Source organism: Callospermophilus lateralis, chromosome 3 (genome assembly GCF_048772815.1).
Source record: "Callospermophilus lateralis isolate mCalLat2 chromosome 3, mCalLat2.hap1, whole genome shotgun sequence".
Taxonomy (NCBI): Eukaryota; Metazoa; Chordata; class Mammalia; order Rodentia; family Sciuridae; genus Callospermophilus; species Callospermophilus lateralis.
This window is the reverse complement of record NC_135307.1, coordinates 137,291,946-137,310,776: the sequence shown is the minus strand read 5'-3', so window position 1 is coordinate 137,310,776 and position 18,831 is coordinate 137,291,946. Positions and strand designations below refer to the sequence as shown.

At 33.9% G+C, this 18,831-nt stretch overlaps 1 protein-coding gene across 10 annotated transcripts in view; it reads left to right on the top strand.

Annotated features, from left to right (window-relative positions):
- Positions 1–18,831, top strand: part of Akap13 (A-kinase anchoring protein 13) — a 328,817-nt gene that overhangs the window by 257,203 nt on the left and 52,783 nt on the right. For all 10 annotated transcript variants that reach the window (XM_076851393.2, XM_076851391.2, XM_076851388.2 and 7 more), the window contains 3 exons: positions 3,030–3,138; positions 12,486–12,528; positions 13,761–13,893. In XM_076851393.2, the coding sequence (XP_076707508.2) occupies positions 3,030–3,138; positions 12,486–12,528; positions 13,761–13,893 (285 nt within the window). The remainder of the gene's footprint in view (positions 1–3,029; positions 3,139–12,485; positions 12,529–13,760; positions 13,894–18,831) is intronic.

Genomic DNA, 18,831 nt, shown 5'->3' with positions numbered 1-18,831 from the left:
TATCAAAGCAAGTTTTTAGTACTTTGTATTAATTTTGAAATACCATTAATCTGCATAGACTTAAATATTTTATCAAAGCCAACTTGGTAGAAATGGAAAAGTATTGAGGATATTCAGTTGAATTTTACTTCCTCTTACTACTTTGGTAATACAGTGAGTCTTGAAGTATGTTACATATCATTCCTAAATTTCCCAGTTCTCAAACATTATGTCCCAAGTTTGTGCTTTCTAGAAAAAATACACTTTGTTTTACTACACTGTCCAGGAGATGACTATTGATTCCCTCTGCTTTCTGTTACTACCAGAATTCTTTACAGAACATCGACACTCCTGCCCTCTCTTTGCCACCACCTAATCATCTCTTAATTTCCCCTGCTAGCACATGCTTGAAACTCCTTTGACCATAGTCCTGTCTTATCAAGTCATGGGCCTTGTCAGTTAAATCAAGTGACTTGATCCTTTTTTTTTTTTTTTGTCACATTAGGCCCCTCATTGTCACCTCTGACACCCAAGAGTAATTTGGTTTTTTTCTTTGAGGTGGGGGATTGAACCCAGGGCCTTGTGCATGTGAGGCAAGCACTCTACCAACTGAACTATATCTCCAGACCGCAGAGGAGTTTTTGAATTGAGAATTGGAATTATATGCTTTTGTAACATCCTACCTTACCCACGGTCCTCCTTTTTTCTCTTGGGCAAGGAGACTCTGGGTTAATTTCTGAAAGAATGTGGAATACCACTTAATTCTTTCAAATGAAACATTTATAATACAAAAGGTAAAGTGTGTGTCTTTGAATAGGTGACTATAGTTTGAGATAGGAATTTAATGAAACATTTTTAAATAAATATTAACAACCTGTTGTTTGACTTGATTACTGGGCTTTTGTATAGAAATTTAATTCCTTATTTCATCCTATTTAGCATTGACATGACTAAATATAAATTTGATACTGAAAGATTATCTTGGCAGTGAATTTATGATTTTTTAAGGCCTGATGAATAAAGAGAATTTAGGCCTAAGGAAAATCAAATTGAAGATATAAAGGAATTTTTCCACTTTTTAAAAAATTTTTAAAAGTTTCTACCTTTATCAACCACATAAGAAAAAGTTAAAAAAAAAAAAAAGACTGTAGAGAATATGCTTATTGATGCAAGTGGTTTAGATTTATCCAGCCTGATGGTGACAAAAGAAAGGAGGGGAAATAATAAAAATTATTTGGTGACTATCAAGTATAACTATGATGAAGGTAAATAAGGCATGAAAAATAATTGCATTTCAAATGGAAGGAATCTTTGGGAATTCAATTACAAGGCCAGATAAAATGCCCAAATTGTAGATTTGCAACGAGAATCAAGTACTTGGAATCAGTGAATCCCTTCAGATTCATCTCTCAAAATCTTATAAACACGAGAACTTCGAGCCCACTTAAGCGACCTGCCTAATAACGTGTAATTATTGCGGAGTAGTGTATTAAACTGAGAATTCCTAGCTGTTGGTCTTACTGCCTCTTTCCATTTCTTTAGACAGGTTTTAATGAGGAAATGAGATTATTTTAGTTTGCTTAATATTATATGCTACCTTTTCTGAGACTGATATTTTCAGGAATCTGACAGACCCTTTTAAGACAGAGTCATCTGTGATGTTAATTACACTGATGTCTTTCTGAAATGGACCTTCTGATTGAGTCTTCAGATAAAGTCAGTATGCTAGGTAAAAGTCAGCATTTTAGTGTCTTGCTGTGTATATCCTTCCTGGAACTCTATGCTTACCCATATTTTTCATCTTGTGTGCAACCTCAGAGCAGGTATTTGAGCTGCTTCTATCTCTCTGATCTGTACAAATTGCCTGCAGCCAACTTCCTGTTGAAAGTCTGTGCCTTTTGCTGAGGTCATTTTTTAGACCTCATGGTTGTATTTGAAACATAGCAACTGTTTGCCTAGGATTCCATGGTTACACACGGAACAAGCTCTAAATAATCAGAAGTCTGGCCCAATTGAGTCGCTTCATGCTAGTAATGGATTTTCATTGCTTCCCTTTCAACATGTGTGAGTCATAAGGAGACAGATTTCATCCTATTAAACAGTGAAGAGACTGATGATAATTAACATTAGTTAACAGAATGAGCTCTCTCAAAAGAAATGGGAGGAAGCCCTTTATCACCAGAAGCGTGATACTGTCTAACTTTCAGGGATGTTGAGCAGGAATTTCTGTAGTTGGTTGGATTTTATAGCCTTGAAGCTGCTGTGAATTTACTCAGGGAGTTAAGTTACTGAATTTCAGTCACCCTCATGTACATGTAGAATCAGTCTTATCTTAGAAGAGGAAATGAAAGAGATTGAGGTTCTTTCCAGACTCTCTGCTGTTTCGTTTATGATCTTTAAACACTTTTACTTCCATCTCAGTTTTCAACTCTTTAAAATCAAAGTAATATTACTAATATTCTGAATTTCTATAGATAGTTTTCAAAGAACAGGTACCACATGTTGTTTGGTATTTCCAGAGTAATCATTTTTTTTCAAATTGTGAATCTAGCACATATTCATTAAGGACTTACTTAGTTTGAGATATTATTTGAGGCTCTGAGAGATCTGAAACCACTATAAAGGATGACTACTTCATCTCTGCTTCAGAAAACCTGAGTAACTTCTCAGGAGTTAAGCAGTTACTAAGTGACATAGGCAGACTAGAATCTAAGTCTATCTAACTAGGAAGAATGCTCTTAGCTCCCTTCTAATTTGCCTTAATTCACAGGGTTGTGTCTGAGCATAAATTCTGTGCTTGCGGCCTGGGGATGTGGCTCAGGCGGTAGCGCGCTCGCCTGGCATGTGTGCGGCCCAGGGTTCGATCCTCAGCACCACATGCAGGCAAGGATGTTGTGTCCGCCGAGGACTAAAGAATAAATATTAAAATTCTCTCTCTTTCTCTCTCTCTCTCTCTCTCTCTTTAAAAAAAAAAAAAAAAAAAATTCTGTGCTTGTCAAGAAGTATTAGAAGGTGTATTTAGTACCTGTTCTTTACTTTTTTTTTTATAGACATGTCACAGACCTAAGCAACGGGGATTTAATTATTGCACATCAGCCATTTCTTCTCCATTGACAAAATCCATCTCCTTAATGACAATCAGCCATCCTGGATTGGACAGTAAGTATTGTTACTGTTTGAAAAATGAAACATATTGTATCTTATCCACTTTCTTATCATCTTTCTTACTTTAAGGTCCTATAACATTAACTTCCAAAATTTGCTTGCTTCTTTCTCTGAATAAATGGTTCAGCACTTAAACAGACAAGGAAACAGAGTTTGGAATCTTCCTTTTTTTGCTACTTAAAAAAATCTCCTTAATACATTAAATTTACTATATTCTTGGGTGTAAATCTGACAGTTTTCTTAACTTTCTGTTTTCAGACTTGAAAAATAAATGCAAATGACCCTCATTACACACACATAGCATTACAAAAACAGTACAAAGAAGCCTCATAAATTCTTCACCAAAATTCCCAAATGTTACCATAATACTCATTTTTTTTTCAGTCTCTATCACTCTTTAAGTTTCTTTTTTCCTGAAACACCTGAGAGAGTATCACAATGTTTTCTTTTTACCTCTAAATAATCTATTGTATATTTCCTAACAAAGATGTGCTTTTATGTAACTGTGGAACAGTTATCTGAATCAGGAAATGTAAAGCTGATAAATTTATGTTATCTGATATGCATCCCTTACTCGTATTTAAAATTTTTTCACCTGTTTTTGCATCTAGGACCTAATCCAGGAACATATGTCAAATTTTAAGTGGCCATGTCTCTTTAGTCTCTTTTAATTTGAAAGTATTCCTCAGTTAATAAAGATCAGTAGAGATACCCTCAACAAGTAACTGACTTGAATACATCAAAACTGTCAAGCTCATGAAGGGCAAAGACTAACCGAAATGCAGTTTTAGTGAAGCAGTACCAGGAGGAACACTAGTGGAATTGTATGCAGAGTCATGCCCATTGATGTGTAGAGTTGGTACATAGAGATGTCATGGTATCCATAAACACAGGGTGTTTGTGGATAAAAGATGCTGAGAAACATTTGAACTGGATAAATGCCATAGAAAAGCACCATGTTTGAAAACACTTCCTCCAAAAGATAGATAGATAGATAGATGATAGATATATGTATTTTTTAAACGAGTAATTGCAATATGAGATCTTGATATAAAGGTTAAGTCAAAGAGGGTGTGATGCACAACATTCTTTGCTGAAAGGCCAAGTATTCTGGATGCTGAAGCAAAGGAGCAAACACAAGCTGTTTGTATCCCTGCTGTTTTTTTAGTGTCTCCTAATTTTATAACTCAGTTGGAAACAATGGAGCCAGAACAGCTTCCCTATATCAGTGGAATGTTTTTTCTTACTTCATGGCTTACTGCAAGCCTAATCTTTTTAATTTCCACAGAGGAATTAAGACAAAAGGGATGATTCTGTTAAATTTGTCCTTATTTTCACATGATTAGCATTTCAAATACAAATCTATGCCTAATGATGATGAATTTTCTTCTTTTTTTTTAAACTATTTAGACGTTGATGGACCTTTATTTTATTCATTTATTTATACATGGTGCTGAGAATAGAACCCAGTACCTCACACATGCTAGGCAAGCACTCTACCACTGAGCCACACATAACCCCAGCCCTGATAATATATTTTCAAAGATACAGATATAACTTCACAAAACTGTGACACAAATAGCTTTTCCTTTTCTACTTTGACTTGACTTTGAGTTAGAGGTTTTGCTAATAGAGAATGGAAATTATAGTTTCAATGGATTTGATGAGCCAGAGTGCTGGAGTGCAACAGCCAAAGAAATGCAGAAAAATACTCTGAGACTTTCAGCTCCGTACACCTTCCTTCTGTGACCAGAAAGTGTTATGGCACAGTGGAAGTCCTATTCCTTGAGTGACAGATAAAACCAATTCCAACAGAATATGTTCCATAGAGAGATCTTTTTCCTATAATATCTGACACACAGTTTCCTTGTGGATGAAATACTTTTATTTTATTGTTTTTCCTCCAAAAGCAATATGGTTTTTTACTCTGTTTTCAGTTGCTATTCAAACACTATAAATAATGTGGCTAACGCCCAGAAAACACTGTTTTACAGATTCTGGCATATATAGCTTTTTTCCCCCCTGTTGCTGGGAAATTATCTACCCAGCCTATTGACTACTTAAACCAGTGTAGACTATTGTCAAGAGTAGAGTTTGAAGGAAGATTTTAATCCTTTCATTAGCACATAGTACCCTCATTTTGATTTATAGTATGCACCTCATTTAGTTTTGAATAACTAATTTCTTACTTCCCTAAATTGGCATATATTATAATTGGAAGATGAATCACTGTTTATATCACTACTTCATTTTAGTTTTTCCCATATACAGTTTATAAAATTCCCAATTTTATTTCTTATCTTTTTCTAGAAATATGACCATAAGTCTTTTTGGAAATGGTAAAATTCTGACTGTTGAAGATAAAACTAATATTATTAAAATCTATATGGTATACCTTAAGCATCAGGGTGACTGGATATTTCATAATCTGCAGCAGAGTCAGAGCTCCCTCCATTTCTACGTCTTGAAGACTCTGCATGGTTCGTCTTTGTTTATGGTTTTCCTAGTGGAAAGTGTCATCATTAAATCTACAGTTGATTTTTAAAGCCTGAAGAGTTTGATATTTAAAATATCCTGATATTATATTGTAAGCACACTTAATGGCTGCAAGACTTGGAGCTTATTCCAGAAACTCTTCCTAATCATTTCAGCTATTAAATAAGAATAATAATGTGATATGACTTAAATGTGAATTTATTTAGAGCCTTAGCATATTTCCTATGATATAATAAGCTTTTGTTATCTCTATGGAGTATTGTGGTTCACAGTGACCACAACAGTGCCAAGGAGTGATTTTTCTCTGACCAGAATTTAAGCAGTGTTAAGAGACAAGAACATTGTCTCAGAGGTAGCTGTGTCTTAATGAGCATTCATGCTTGTTTAGGAACAGAGTGCTATGAAGTCATTCCTACCTTACTGCTTCTCAGCTTTTATCTGTGCTCTGTCTCCTCCTCCTCAAAAAATTACTAACTGCTTCTACCACATTTTTTCACAGCTGTTAACATTTGAGCAGTTTTGAAAATGTATATCCTTTGAGGTATTGTCAAAAGTGTCTTGTTGGGTCATTTGCTAGGTTAGAAAAAAACAGATAAACTTGTAGAATTTTTTTTCTAAGGTGGGAACTGTTTCAAAATCCATTGATGTGGAAGAAAATACTAAAGGGGGTGACCAAAACATTTCTGTATCATTTTCCAAGGTGAAAGTAGACATCTTATTTAGGGCTGGAAAGCTGCAAAAGCTCCCTTCTTGAAATAACAAGATGAACATGTTTTGCTGGCTCATTTTTTTCTGGGAATAGCTGAGGGGCTGGCTCTGTCCTGAGGCATTAGTAGGAGAACTGCCTGAGGGAATCCACTCCAGCAAAAGTGTTCATGGCATTTGTTCTCCTTGAGTCAGAGAGAGAATGCCTGGGGCTTTTGTCTCCCAGCAGACAAACTTAAATGGTTTCTTGATAGAATTTAAGAATAAACTTCATATTTGCATATGCAGAATAATCCATTTATTATAGATTATTCCATTCCAAGACTGTTTTAGTACTTTTCATTGCTGCTACCCAGAAGATGCTGTAGACAATAGAGAAACTGCTTGATTGTATCCCAGAACTCTTTAAGTACCTTAGAAGTGATAATGTTAAAGGCAGATTATGCCCACTAGATGATTTAACCTAATGTGCTTATTAATGATTTTATTTTCCCCTTCAATTTGTTTGGACTGTCATCATCAAGAAGGGTATTCACAGATGACACTTAACCTTGGGATCATTCTTATATCTTAGTGTGTGTTTGCCCAGTTTCTCATGTATGTTTTGGTGGGAGTGCTGGCTTATAATTATATAGCTTGCTGTACACTGTAAAAGCGAAGTCCATCTTGAGAACTGAACACTGGCATTAATATATAATTTCTACTAGGCCTAAAATGATAAATAACCCATATGACCAGAGATTAAGAGTGAGCCTCTGAAAAGTTAGGCATCAGTGCTAATGAGATTATTTCATCTCCATTTTCTATACTGGTTCTCTATTTCTAACTATGCAATGTGGGATGGAAATTTACTGAAAAACATATATTTTCTTAGTTCTATTTGGAGAAAGCAGCATTGATTAATATGTCTGAAAGAACAAATTTCATCCAATAAATTGGCTTTTTATTGATCTTTTGTCTTAATTATAAGACTTTGTGTGTTTGTGTAGATATATACATGTATGTGCATAGTATACCATAGATATGTGTATTTTGTTTGTTTGCTTTGAGTATATTATAAACTTACATCACTGTGTTACCATTACATCTTTCCATATATGTTGAAGATTTTCATATATGTTAGGGATATTTTTTAGATATTCATAACAATAACAAATCCATGATTTCTTAACATGAGAATATCCTCCTTGATTATAGATAATAAGGCAGCTCATTTGCATTTCCAAAATTTGCTTCATATTTTGAAATATTTTAAAAGGACACACATTACAGTAATTTTAGTTTTTACACAAGACTATGACTGCCTAAAAAGCCACTCTGCATTTATTTGTGCCAACATTTCTTTGGTCTCTGTTACCTGCAGTGACTGTAGACAACAAATAGTCTGACATCATTCAGCATTTATCTGGGGTGTGGAGTGGCTTGCATACCAGTAGGTACAGGGCATTTTTGTGTGTGTGTGTGATTACATTTGGAATCTTAAGATTCCTAGAGCCTGCTAAGGAAAATTTATTTATTACTTTGTTGTATTTATTTATTACTACATATTTGGGACACTCTTTGCTGTGTCCCAAACTACATAGTGGTAGGAGAGGGATGAACTTACGGTTTCTTTCCTGACCACATTTGCAACCTACAGAGTTAACAAATGAGTCTAATAGAAAACAGTAGAGCAACTAAAAGAATTTGATGTGTGGAAGTGTCTGAGTAGAGGGTAGTGGATCAGTAGAAGGCTTTTTCAGGATTCACCTGACAGTATTCATCTGAGCCAGATTTAGGGCAGTAACGGGAGAGGAGAGGTTGAGGTTCGGAGAGACCCAGAAGACAAAGTCAAGAATTCTGAGGAAGAGTACTGTAAGGATTCAAAGATGGTACCTACTTTTCTATTTTGAGTAACTTCTTAGATGTTAGGTACCACTCACAAATGCAGGAGCAGGAAAAGATTAGTTAACTTCTTTCATATACTTGTTTAGTTTCAACTGCCTGGGGAGTATTTCATCTGTAGGAGACCAATGAGGTCAGTGAGTCTATCCCTGAAAGGAGAGATGTGTCTTAAAGATTAGAAAGATGTTAATCACTGGAATATTGTATGCACATTGTCATACAATGTGGAGATAAATGAAATTTAGGGTGGGGGAAAAGAAAGCTAAACACAGATGAGGAATTGTGGCACAAATGTTGTCAAAAGTGAAATATTGGCCCAAATATATACCCAGTGACTTTTTAGGCACTACTTGAAATTTTCCCTATAGCTTTTAAGGAAGAAAACTCCAGCTATGAATGGTGACCATTAAAAATAGCTTACTTCATGTTTCTGTAATTTAACAAGTACATATTTATTGGGCAAGTTTTTTTTAACTGCATTAGAATTCTGTATATATAGAAATTTAAAAGTACATTAATTACATTGTTTACCTAGATAGCCTTTGTTGAAACCCCATAGGTCTTTGACATTCTGTTTCCACATGGATCAGAGATGCCTTTTACTTTATCTTAGCATAATCTGTGCATGCACTAATGTCTCTCTGTTAACCTACTTCTCAGCTCAGCAGCAGATGCAGCCAGCAAGGCGGATCTCCTTCTCCATCAGCATCTCTCCACTCCTCCTTAAATCTAAAACTCTCTTTTCTCTTGGCTCTTCTTCTTCCAGTGATGATGAGGAGGAGTTGCATAGTAAGTAAGCAACTTGGTGTCAACTGGCTGTTCTCCAACATCTGACCAGCTCTAAAAATGCTGTAGGCTTGATACTGAAAAGTTGTTTGAGAACTTTTACTCCTTGCATGCCATCTTTTATAAATCATTTGACTTCATGTGTGAAATTTTATAGGGATGAAATAGTCCTTGTCTTTTGTACACTACTGACCCTGATCAATCCAGTGACCTCCTGAGTTCAAGGCACAGTGCATCTTTCCAGAACACTATACTTTCCTAACACTATACTTTCTTTTCTTCTCACCATTTCAGAACATCTCTTTAAAAACATAATTTAACTTTGAGACTAGCACCTATAGATTAGGGGATGGGTCTCCTTTTGAACTTTTATTTTATCTGTTTCTGTCCTTTTGGCAAACTAGAGGTTTCAGATGAATATAGTCTTAATAAAACCTAGTTTAAAAACATTATAAGTTAATCAGTTTTAGTAAACTTGGAAAGGAAATGGATCCCCCTTCAGGAAAATGATTGTCTTCTGTTGTACAAAATTTATACAGTATTACAGGATTGCTGTTTTTAATAGAAACAAATTTCTATTACAAAGTTAAATAATGAATTTCTTTCATTTTATATAACTTACATTATGACTCTAAAACATTTAAGTCTGTGTAACTGAGAACCCTAATCTCCTTCCTCTTACTGATCCATAATTGTAGCAATGTGTTAGTATTGCTCTGGCTAGCATTTTGCATTATTTTTATATAAAAGTGTCTTGGGCACAGTAACAAACTTTAGTTGGTTTAGATAGTTTAGTTTTAAATGGAGGCCATATTAGTGTTCAGTAGATTTTCCACTGTTAAAAGAGATATTTGAGAAATAAACACACAAAAATATATTTACATTACATTACCAGCTGTAATAGGAGGAAAGTTGCAAAAACCCACTTCAACTTTGAGTAGAAATGAGTTCATCTTGAAGTTTCTGAAATTCTCCAAAGCTGTTTCTTCATAGTGAATTGATAATATTCTCCAGGTCATCATGACAAACCAACCAATGTCCCAATAGTATTTTTTGTACCACCAAAACAGAATTATAATCCACTGGTCATTCAGTAATCCAACATGATGGAGTCCTTAAAGTATAGAAATTGATGAAGAAACCTTTGAATCAAATGTGTAGTGTTTCTCAAAATGTGTTCTTTCAGTTCAAAAACGCCAATGGGAATTATGGCAGGGTGAGGAGGTTGGTGAAGAAAAAAGAAGGAGTTGGTTCATACCTCAATAAAGTAATAAATCTCTGGGTTAAGAAGATTTAAAATGATAAATGTGTGTGCATTCTAAAATTCCAAGGCAGTATTTGATATGCTGTGTTCCCCATTTTTATCAACTAGGAAATCATAAATGTACAGAGCTATCTATAACATTTCATTAAACAAGTGTTCCATGGAACACTTTTTGAAAATTATTGGTCCTGACTGCCTAGTAGTTGCAGCTGAAAGTCCCTGTATGTATATACTATAATAGGTCTGCACGTTATTTTGCACCTTCAAAATAATCTGGTTGAAATGTTATTTACCTGCAATAATATCTTTTGGACTAACTTTAACCAAAATCTCTGATTTTGTCATGGATATAACTTTGGTTGTTTTGTATTCTCAGATACTGTGAACACTTAATGAAAAGTTAGCAATTTTACAGGCATTGGTGAAATAATCAGTATTCAGAACACCTCTAAGAAAGTCATAGTAACTGAACTAAAAAAAAAAAAAAAAAAAAAAAATTGGCAGTGAATAAGTTGGGAATACTTACAGGAGTCATAGATTTCTCCCAGTACCTAATCACGTTTGTTCAGTTTTTAATTTATTCCATTGAAATCTACTAATAGCTTATTCCTTGCCAAGCTTTGTGTTGAGTTTTTTCTGCATTATTTATTTTATTTTTATCACTAGGGTAGCATCTTACTAGGTATTTGCTTTAAAGTATAGCAGAATACTGGCAGCCTGAGGTAATTTAATGCTGCTTCTATCATCAAAGTCCTCTTGAGTGGGAATCATTTTAAAGCCACTGATTAAAACCACCATCTTGATTTTTTTTTTTTTTTTTTTTTTTTTGGCTAAATAAGACATCATAAGGTTAAAATAGCATGTGGGAATTGTACATTGATAATTTCATACCTAAATGGTGCAGAACCTGGAGTATTGAGCTCAGATATATCTCCTTATTCTTGCCCCACTGACCTTTTCCTGTCAGCTGGCTATTATTACCAGGCCTTGTAAGTGAAGTAAAAGATCCCCAAGTACAGAAAGAGAAAAAGCATAGAAGCCATTCTCTTGAAGATTAAGGATTATTTTTAAAGTTTATAGTGCATTATTCCCACCTATTTAAATTTAACTATTTAAATTTCTTATAGTAATAACTAACTAGAATTTTGCATTTCTATTCAGATCCTAGAACATATGGGGAATTTAAAATAATCTGAGAATCTAGTTGTGGAACATCTTCATATCTGTATCAGATTAAAGTTTTTTACTCGGAGTAATCTCAGAGATCCTTGAAACTAACCTCAAAGAGAAAGAGTATGTGTTGTCTATGTGGTAATAGTACTTTTACTGAGCAAGCTGTATCTATCTGGAATATACATGGAAAGTATTTCTATACCTGGTCTCACTAAAAATTGAAACCCATTTATCATTTTGTGATTGGGGCCTTGCTTTCAAGTCCTCAGTACTCAAACTGCATTAACATGATAGATGGAAATAATGATGCTGTTCCTTCTGGGTTTTTTCTCCCTGTTTCCCTGCTGTCTGATTTAGCCTTGGACTGTTAATGGGTTACTTCCATTAAGGAGAAAGAATGCATCTGCCCTGTTCATGTTATCACTCTCCGCCTGGAAGGACTTTATCATCTGTTTTATCCCCAGTATTTCACAGACTGAGGAATGAACTGAAATCAAAATGTCTTGCCCTAAGTTAGAGGCAGGGCCAAGACTTTACAAAAAGCAAACTCTGATGCTTCCCCCTGATCACTAATCTGTTTCTAGAAATTCTTAGAAAAATGTCAGATAATATTAAATTTTTAGTATATAAATATGTGAAAGAAGGATTAACAATGAAAAATATGACATTTTATTTTTTTATTTTATAAATTCTCCCTGTGACATCATTTAGAAAAATGGCATGTGGAAATGTGGAAATTGTAAAATAAGTTTAAGCATTAGAAAAATGTTAATTTTTTTCCCCAGGTGGTTGAATCTTGAAATAAATTTATTTTATTCATGAGAAATCCATATTGCTATCTTTTTCCAGCTCTAATTTGAAGGTTTCAAGTTCTATTTTTCCTTCTTCCAAAACCTGTGAAGGGAGGTAGCACCATAAACTGACTTTCAAACTCTACATTGCTTTAGCTATGGGAAAATCTTGAAATAATTTATCTGTCAGTAGGGTAAAATTCTTTTGTTTTAACTTTCCCTTTCCCTTTTTTGTTTCCTAGATTCACGGCCTTTCCACAGCACCAGTGCTAATCTGACTGAGAGGTACTGTCCATTTATTTTGTCACTCATTTTCCCAGAATGAAATTAAGAAAATCCAAACTATGCTATTTCATGTAATTAAGAAAACTTTTTTGAGCTCATTGGGTTCTTACTGCCTTGAATGGTAAATTTGGAATAATTATCAGAAGTAGTTTTATAATGAAGGTTATCTCTTTTTTCTAAATTAGAACATTATAGTTACACATAGTAATTGGGTTCATTTTGACTAAAGCATACATACATGGTGAAGGCTATATCTTTTTAAATTATTATCTTCAGTACTTTTCCACTTTTATTCTTTAATATTGCCCTCATGATAAAGATTCTTATATGCATTTATTCATTTAAAGGTACACTTATATTTGACTTCATGACCTTATGCACACGTTGTGTGTGGGAACTTTTCTTTCTCTTTTCAAGAGCATTGGTTTTTATGCCATTTGTCTTTTATCTTAAAAACAGACTACTTTGTTTTGTAAACATTGTGTATATCAATAGAATTTAGCTTTTGAAGGGAATACATTATAGTCCTACTTCTGCCTGCCTTCTCACTAAGGCCAATACTGCTTGATCTGAAGGAAAGTTGTAAAATAACTGTTCTCAAACACCTAAACAAGGTAATATAAATGGATTATTTCTCCATTTAATGAATTATTTAAGTATTCTTTAAGAAAATTGTCCATTGTGAGTTCTTTAAGGTCAAAACATGCCTATCTTGGATGGACTTGGATTTTATATAGGCTTCCTAAACAAGTAGATCAGTAAATCTGGATCTTTGAAAAATTCTTTTATCTTTCTGTGTTCTTCTTGGAATCTGCCTGATATTCAGTATATTCCCTCCTAAAATTGTGCATAGCCTCATGGACCAGTCCACAGTCTTGATTTTTTCAGTGTGCCAGAAGGCTAGAAAATATGTGCAAAACCCTACTACTAAACAACTTGGATATACAGTCAGTCATAAGATTCGTTGGTTCACAGCCCTTATTAATTAAGTACTCTTATTCCATTATATATACAGAATTTCCTTTCAAGAGTCTATTTGTTACAAAGTAGTTTAGAGATTGAGTGCTATTTTAGATTAAGAAGTTTGAGATACAATAATTAATAATCTTGTTCTTAGATATTATATAAAACTGTTCAGCAGCCTCTGTACAACTCTTATTCTTCCATTTAACTTCTGTAGTCCTTTAAAAAAACAATTTTTTTAAAAAAAACTCAATCTTGTTTTTATTTAGTATAACTGAAGAAAACTATAACTTCCTGCCACAAAGCCCCTCCAAGAAAGATTTTGAAGGGAAAAGTGGAACAAAAGTCAGTCGTACATTCAGCTACATCAGGAATAAAATGTCCAGCAGTAAGAAGAGCAAGGTAAGTATCACAGTGGGCATTCCTTGTGTGACTACCTCAGTCGGTAATGAGTAAGCTCATGTCACAGCCTGCACACACCCAAAAGCTAACTAAATGATGGGATCATGAATGGAAATAAATTCAGGGTCATCTCTGAAACAGCCTAGTATATGAAGAAAAGTAATAGTAATAAAAAACAACAGCAAGAGGTGAGGCTACTTACTGAGGTTTTACTACATGCTAAGGGCCATTCATATATTGCTTTATTTAATCCTTTCAATGACTTTGCAAGATAGGTCTTACCTCCTTTCTCTCGGAGTGTGGTACCTTATCTAATGTGGAAATAGAGATTCAAACCTAGATTTCTTTGACTTCTGGTCCCATACTCGTAGCCACAGTGCTTAAATTAGTAAATTAGGTTTAAAATGCAGTAGAATGATTTAATGCCAAGATTAGGGGACTGAAAATATATATAGTGCTTGGGTTTAGAGGGAAGAAAATTCTCACACAGAAAATTACAAGAACTTTTAAAACTAATTTAATATCATCTTTAGTGCTTACGAAATTATTTAGTCTCAGCTTTTTATCTAGTTTATTCTTACATTTTTATATTAGGAATCTTCAAAATATAAAAGCAAGAAAATAAAAATCGTGTTATAACCCCACATAGTAATAAATATTCTTAACATTTTCAAATCAGTGGTGAGAGACTTTCTGCCTTCCATTTCCCCTGTACTCCATTCACCTACTTACATATGCTCCCGTACAATTAGGAATAAGTAAACAAAAATTTGAAATCAAAGTACTCTTATAAGGAATCATTGTATACATCTGTGTGTTGTATATACAAATACGTATAAATACATAAATACACTTAGAATTTGAGGGAATAAGAACAGAACTCAAGGATATTGTTATAAAAATATACCCCCTTACCTCAGCACTAAGTCTGTTGTACCCTCAATTAAATGGGCTGATAGAACTAAAACCAATGTATTTTACAGATTTTTTTGAATAAGATCTCTTTTTTAGCAAATACTAAGTCATCACTCAAAGGAATTTTTCCATAAAATTTGCTATCAGAATTGTGTCTTCTCTGTATTTATCCTGCCCAATTGCAAAAGAAGAGAGAGTCAACAACTGGGAAAAGATGCAGTCTAGCAATTCATTTCTAGCTTAATCACATATTTAAATATTAACTTCTAGAGCTCACAGCCTTGACCTTGAAAATTTTTATGATATAATTTGAATGATTTTAGAATTTTTTATAGTGTTTTTAAACTACAAATCTTGTTTTCAAACAAACTTTTAATTGGAAGACCATTGAGTAAGTAGATTCCTGTTTCTATCAGTGTCCCCAATTACATGGATTTTTAGAAGAGTTCAGTGAATATACCACTGATGTTGATGATATAACAAGACGTTTTTTTTTTTTTTAATCAGTTTAAGACTGGATTTAGAAACTGGAACCTGACCTTTAAGAAAGTCATATCCCAGCCTCCTTACTTAACAGACTGAAGCACAGAGAAGTATGCTTCAAGCCACAGAACTGTATTAAGGCAGAACCTCTTGTGATTTGACGAGCAAACAACACTGGTCATTTCATGCTTACTTTTTTTTTTTTTAATATTTAATTTTTAGTTTTAAGTGGACATAATATCTTTATTTTGTTTTCATGTGGTGCTGAGAATCGAACCCAGTGCCTCACGCATGCTAGGCAAGCAGGCTACCACTTGAGCCATTTCCCCAGCCCCTCATGCTTACTTTTATACAATGTCTGTTATTAAGCAGTATATATTTTTCCTTTTTTTTTCTTTATAATTTTTTCCCTAATCTCAGAGGATTAGAGTTAGGGAGTTGAGATAAGATAGAAAAAAAGTTGATAATTTTTGTTAGAGGGAAATTTGTCATCACTGGCAGAAGCAGTTGACCTCTTGCTTCTGATCATCTCTTTCATCAAAATGACAATACTCTTTTGTAATTGAGACTGGTTCCTCTTTTGGATTTGACTTCAAGATTTGATCTTTGGGGGCTGTGCTGTCTCTGGCAATGGAAACTCAAAAAATTACAGATGCATAATCCTGGGTTGCAATCTCTTTTCTATTATCAGATATCAAGAGTGCCCCAGTAGCCAAGTATATTAAAACATCACCTTTCATAGTTAGTTTTTATTAACTTTTAAATAAGATTGTTATGAACCCTCCTGTAGAAATGCTTGGATTTTGTTAGTGTCACCAAAGATAATAAGAAATGGGGAAATAGTGAAGTTATACATGCTGTGTTGAGTTACATTAATTTTCCTGTCTCAAGATGCCACATGTCCACAGAAGAACTTTGCCATACAAAAGCATTTTATTTTCTAATTGATAGCACAAAAATAAATAAATATATTTTTTAGCAGGATGATTCTCATTCTCTTTTCTTAACTACTAAATAATATTACTTCTCCTTAATGATAAAAAACTAATATAGGGCTGGGAATGTGGCTCAAGCAGTAGCGCACTCGCCTGGCATGCGTGCGGCCTGGGTTCGATCCTCAGCACCACATACAAACAAAGATGTTGTGTCCGCCGAAAACTAAAAAAAATAAATAAATATTAAAAATTTTAAAAAAACTAATATAAATGTTAACACTGACTTTTCTATGAAAATGTTAAATTTTACTTTTTAATTATTTTTAAGTATACGCTATCAAAGTCAGCTTGTCTTATTCATCTCCTGAACAATATAACCATGCCTGCTTCTTCTAAAGGAAAAATTTAAGCTACTGAATATCATATTAAATTGGCACCTATAATTCTTATCTACGGGTGGTTTGGAAATTTCTGCTTTTCTTCTGCATGATACATGTGTTTATATAAAAATAGCTTATAGTTATTAGCCTATATTTATTACATTAAATATATTAAATTTTGACTGTAAACACTTCTTTAAAAATATTCAAAGAAGCCCAAACTCATTTGTTTAAAAAAGAACTATTCCCATCAGCCTATCAGACTTTCAAAGGTAATATACTCTTAGCAGAGTACATTAATGTTTATAAAGATTTAAGACAATGTTAAGTCTAATTCTCTCCTTTCTTCTTTAATTAAACAGCAAATTATTATTCCTGGTATATTTTGCCTGTAAAGGAAATTTAGTTATCAGTTCTTTCACATGTCCTTTTGAGAGTTATCAATAACTGATTTGCTATTGGATAAATATATTGAATGTTTTCAGGAAGGAGTGGAGGAGCCTAAACAGGAAGTATAACAGGAAGACTGGTAGTTTCTGCTTTTGTCTTAGTATCTTAGAGAGGTAGTTCTGTTTCCGGCTAAGTAGGTTTACTTGTTAGCAATATTTAAACACTCAAATATAATGTTCAGTTTCATAAAGAGTGGATTGACCATCCTATTGCTCTAGTTTTCTTTCCTGCTAAGCTTTCCTCTTTGTAGAGACAACTAAAAGATGGTTAGATACGTTGTAAACCAATTCTTAGTCTGACTGAACAAAGGCATTTTGAAGTACATGGGTAAAATTCCTGCTCAGCTAATATACTACATGACCTTTACAACAAAACATTCAACTCCAGCTCCTATGGTTTGTTTTAAAAAGAACTATTCCCATCAGCCTATCAGACTTTCAAAGGTAATGTACTCTTAGCAGAGTACATTAATGTTTATAAAGATTTAAGACAATGTTAAGTCTAATTCTCTCTTTTCTTCTTCAATTAAAGATTTGTACCTGGACAGTTGTTTAATCACATTGTTTTCACAGTTGTCCAGCGCATTCTGTTGTTGTTGTTTTTTTTTAACTACAGTTACTTGCCTAAAAAGAAAGACTTAGAAAAGTGAAAATACATTTTCTTTCATAGTATCCTATTTTAGTAACATAGTTGTTACCGATACCTTTCCCTTTTAAATACTGTTAGAGTCTGTTTCCACACCACATAGTTAAAACATTTTGACAGTTATTAAAGGTGAACAAGTCAAACTTGAGAAAACAGTCAACCACTACTTTATCATAGGCAACTTCACTAAAAACATTTATGAAATTCTGCTTTTTTATAAAATTGGGGGTTTGATAGTAAATAAATAAATATATATTCCTTCTAGCATTAAAAACACCATCAGCCTTTGCCAGAGTTGCCCTATTGCAATGCAAGCACTATCCACATACACTGTATTTGGGGGGATTAGCTTTTTTTCATTTCCTGTGTCTTTTATTAGTGGGGTAGTTTACTAGGCAGCATTCAAATAGTTAAGATTGTCTTAAGGAAACCAGCAGCCTCAGCCCTCCCTCCTTCCCTTTCTCAACCAGTCTCTGGCTTCCTCTTACGGTTTCGCTAGTGGCAGTGCAAAGCTGCTGAGCTCTGCCCTGCAGGCATGAGCCCCTCCTTCCGTGAGAGTACATTTCCTGGCATGGGGGTCGAATCATGTCGCTAAAATGGGGTCGGCTTCCTGAAGTGCCCCTCATAACAGTGAGACTCACAGGACCAAAACATGGGGAGGTAAGAGTCAAATTCTAAAACAGATGAAACAATGTAGTTGGTTTTGTTTTTATCCATAAAGAACTAGTTTGAGTTGCTGCAAAGGTTGAAGGAATTATTTATTCTGATTTGAAGAGCATTACGAGGTTTTAGAGAATAAACTAATTGTCATAGAAGATTCTTTTAACTACTACAGCATGCTTTTGGCTTTCTTCAGCAAAGCATCAGATGCTTTTCAGTTTGATGTTTTATGCATGGAGAAACCTTTAACAAAATTTAGTTGAAAAAAAGGAGCTATATGGAAGAACTCAATTTTTGTTATTGATTTTTATTTTGACTAGAATTTTGTGTACTTTTACAGTTGCCAATTTTCACTTAGCGCAGTTTCCTTTTTTTTTTTTTTTTTTTTGGTAATGTGAAGTAGTTTTTCTCCCTTCCTCTCATTATTTTGTATAGTTGGAAAACATAGCATTTTGGTGCTCAGTTTTTGT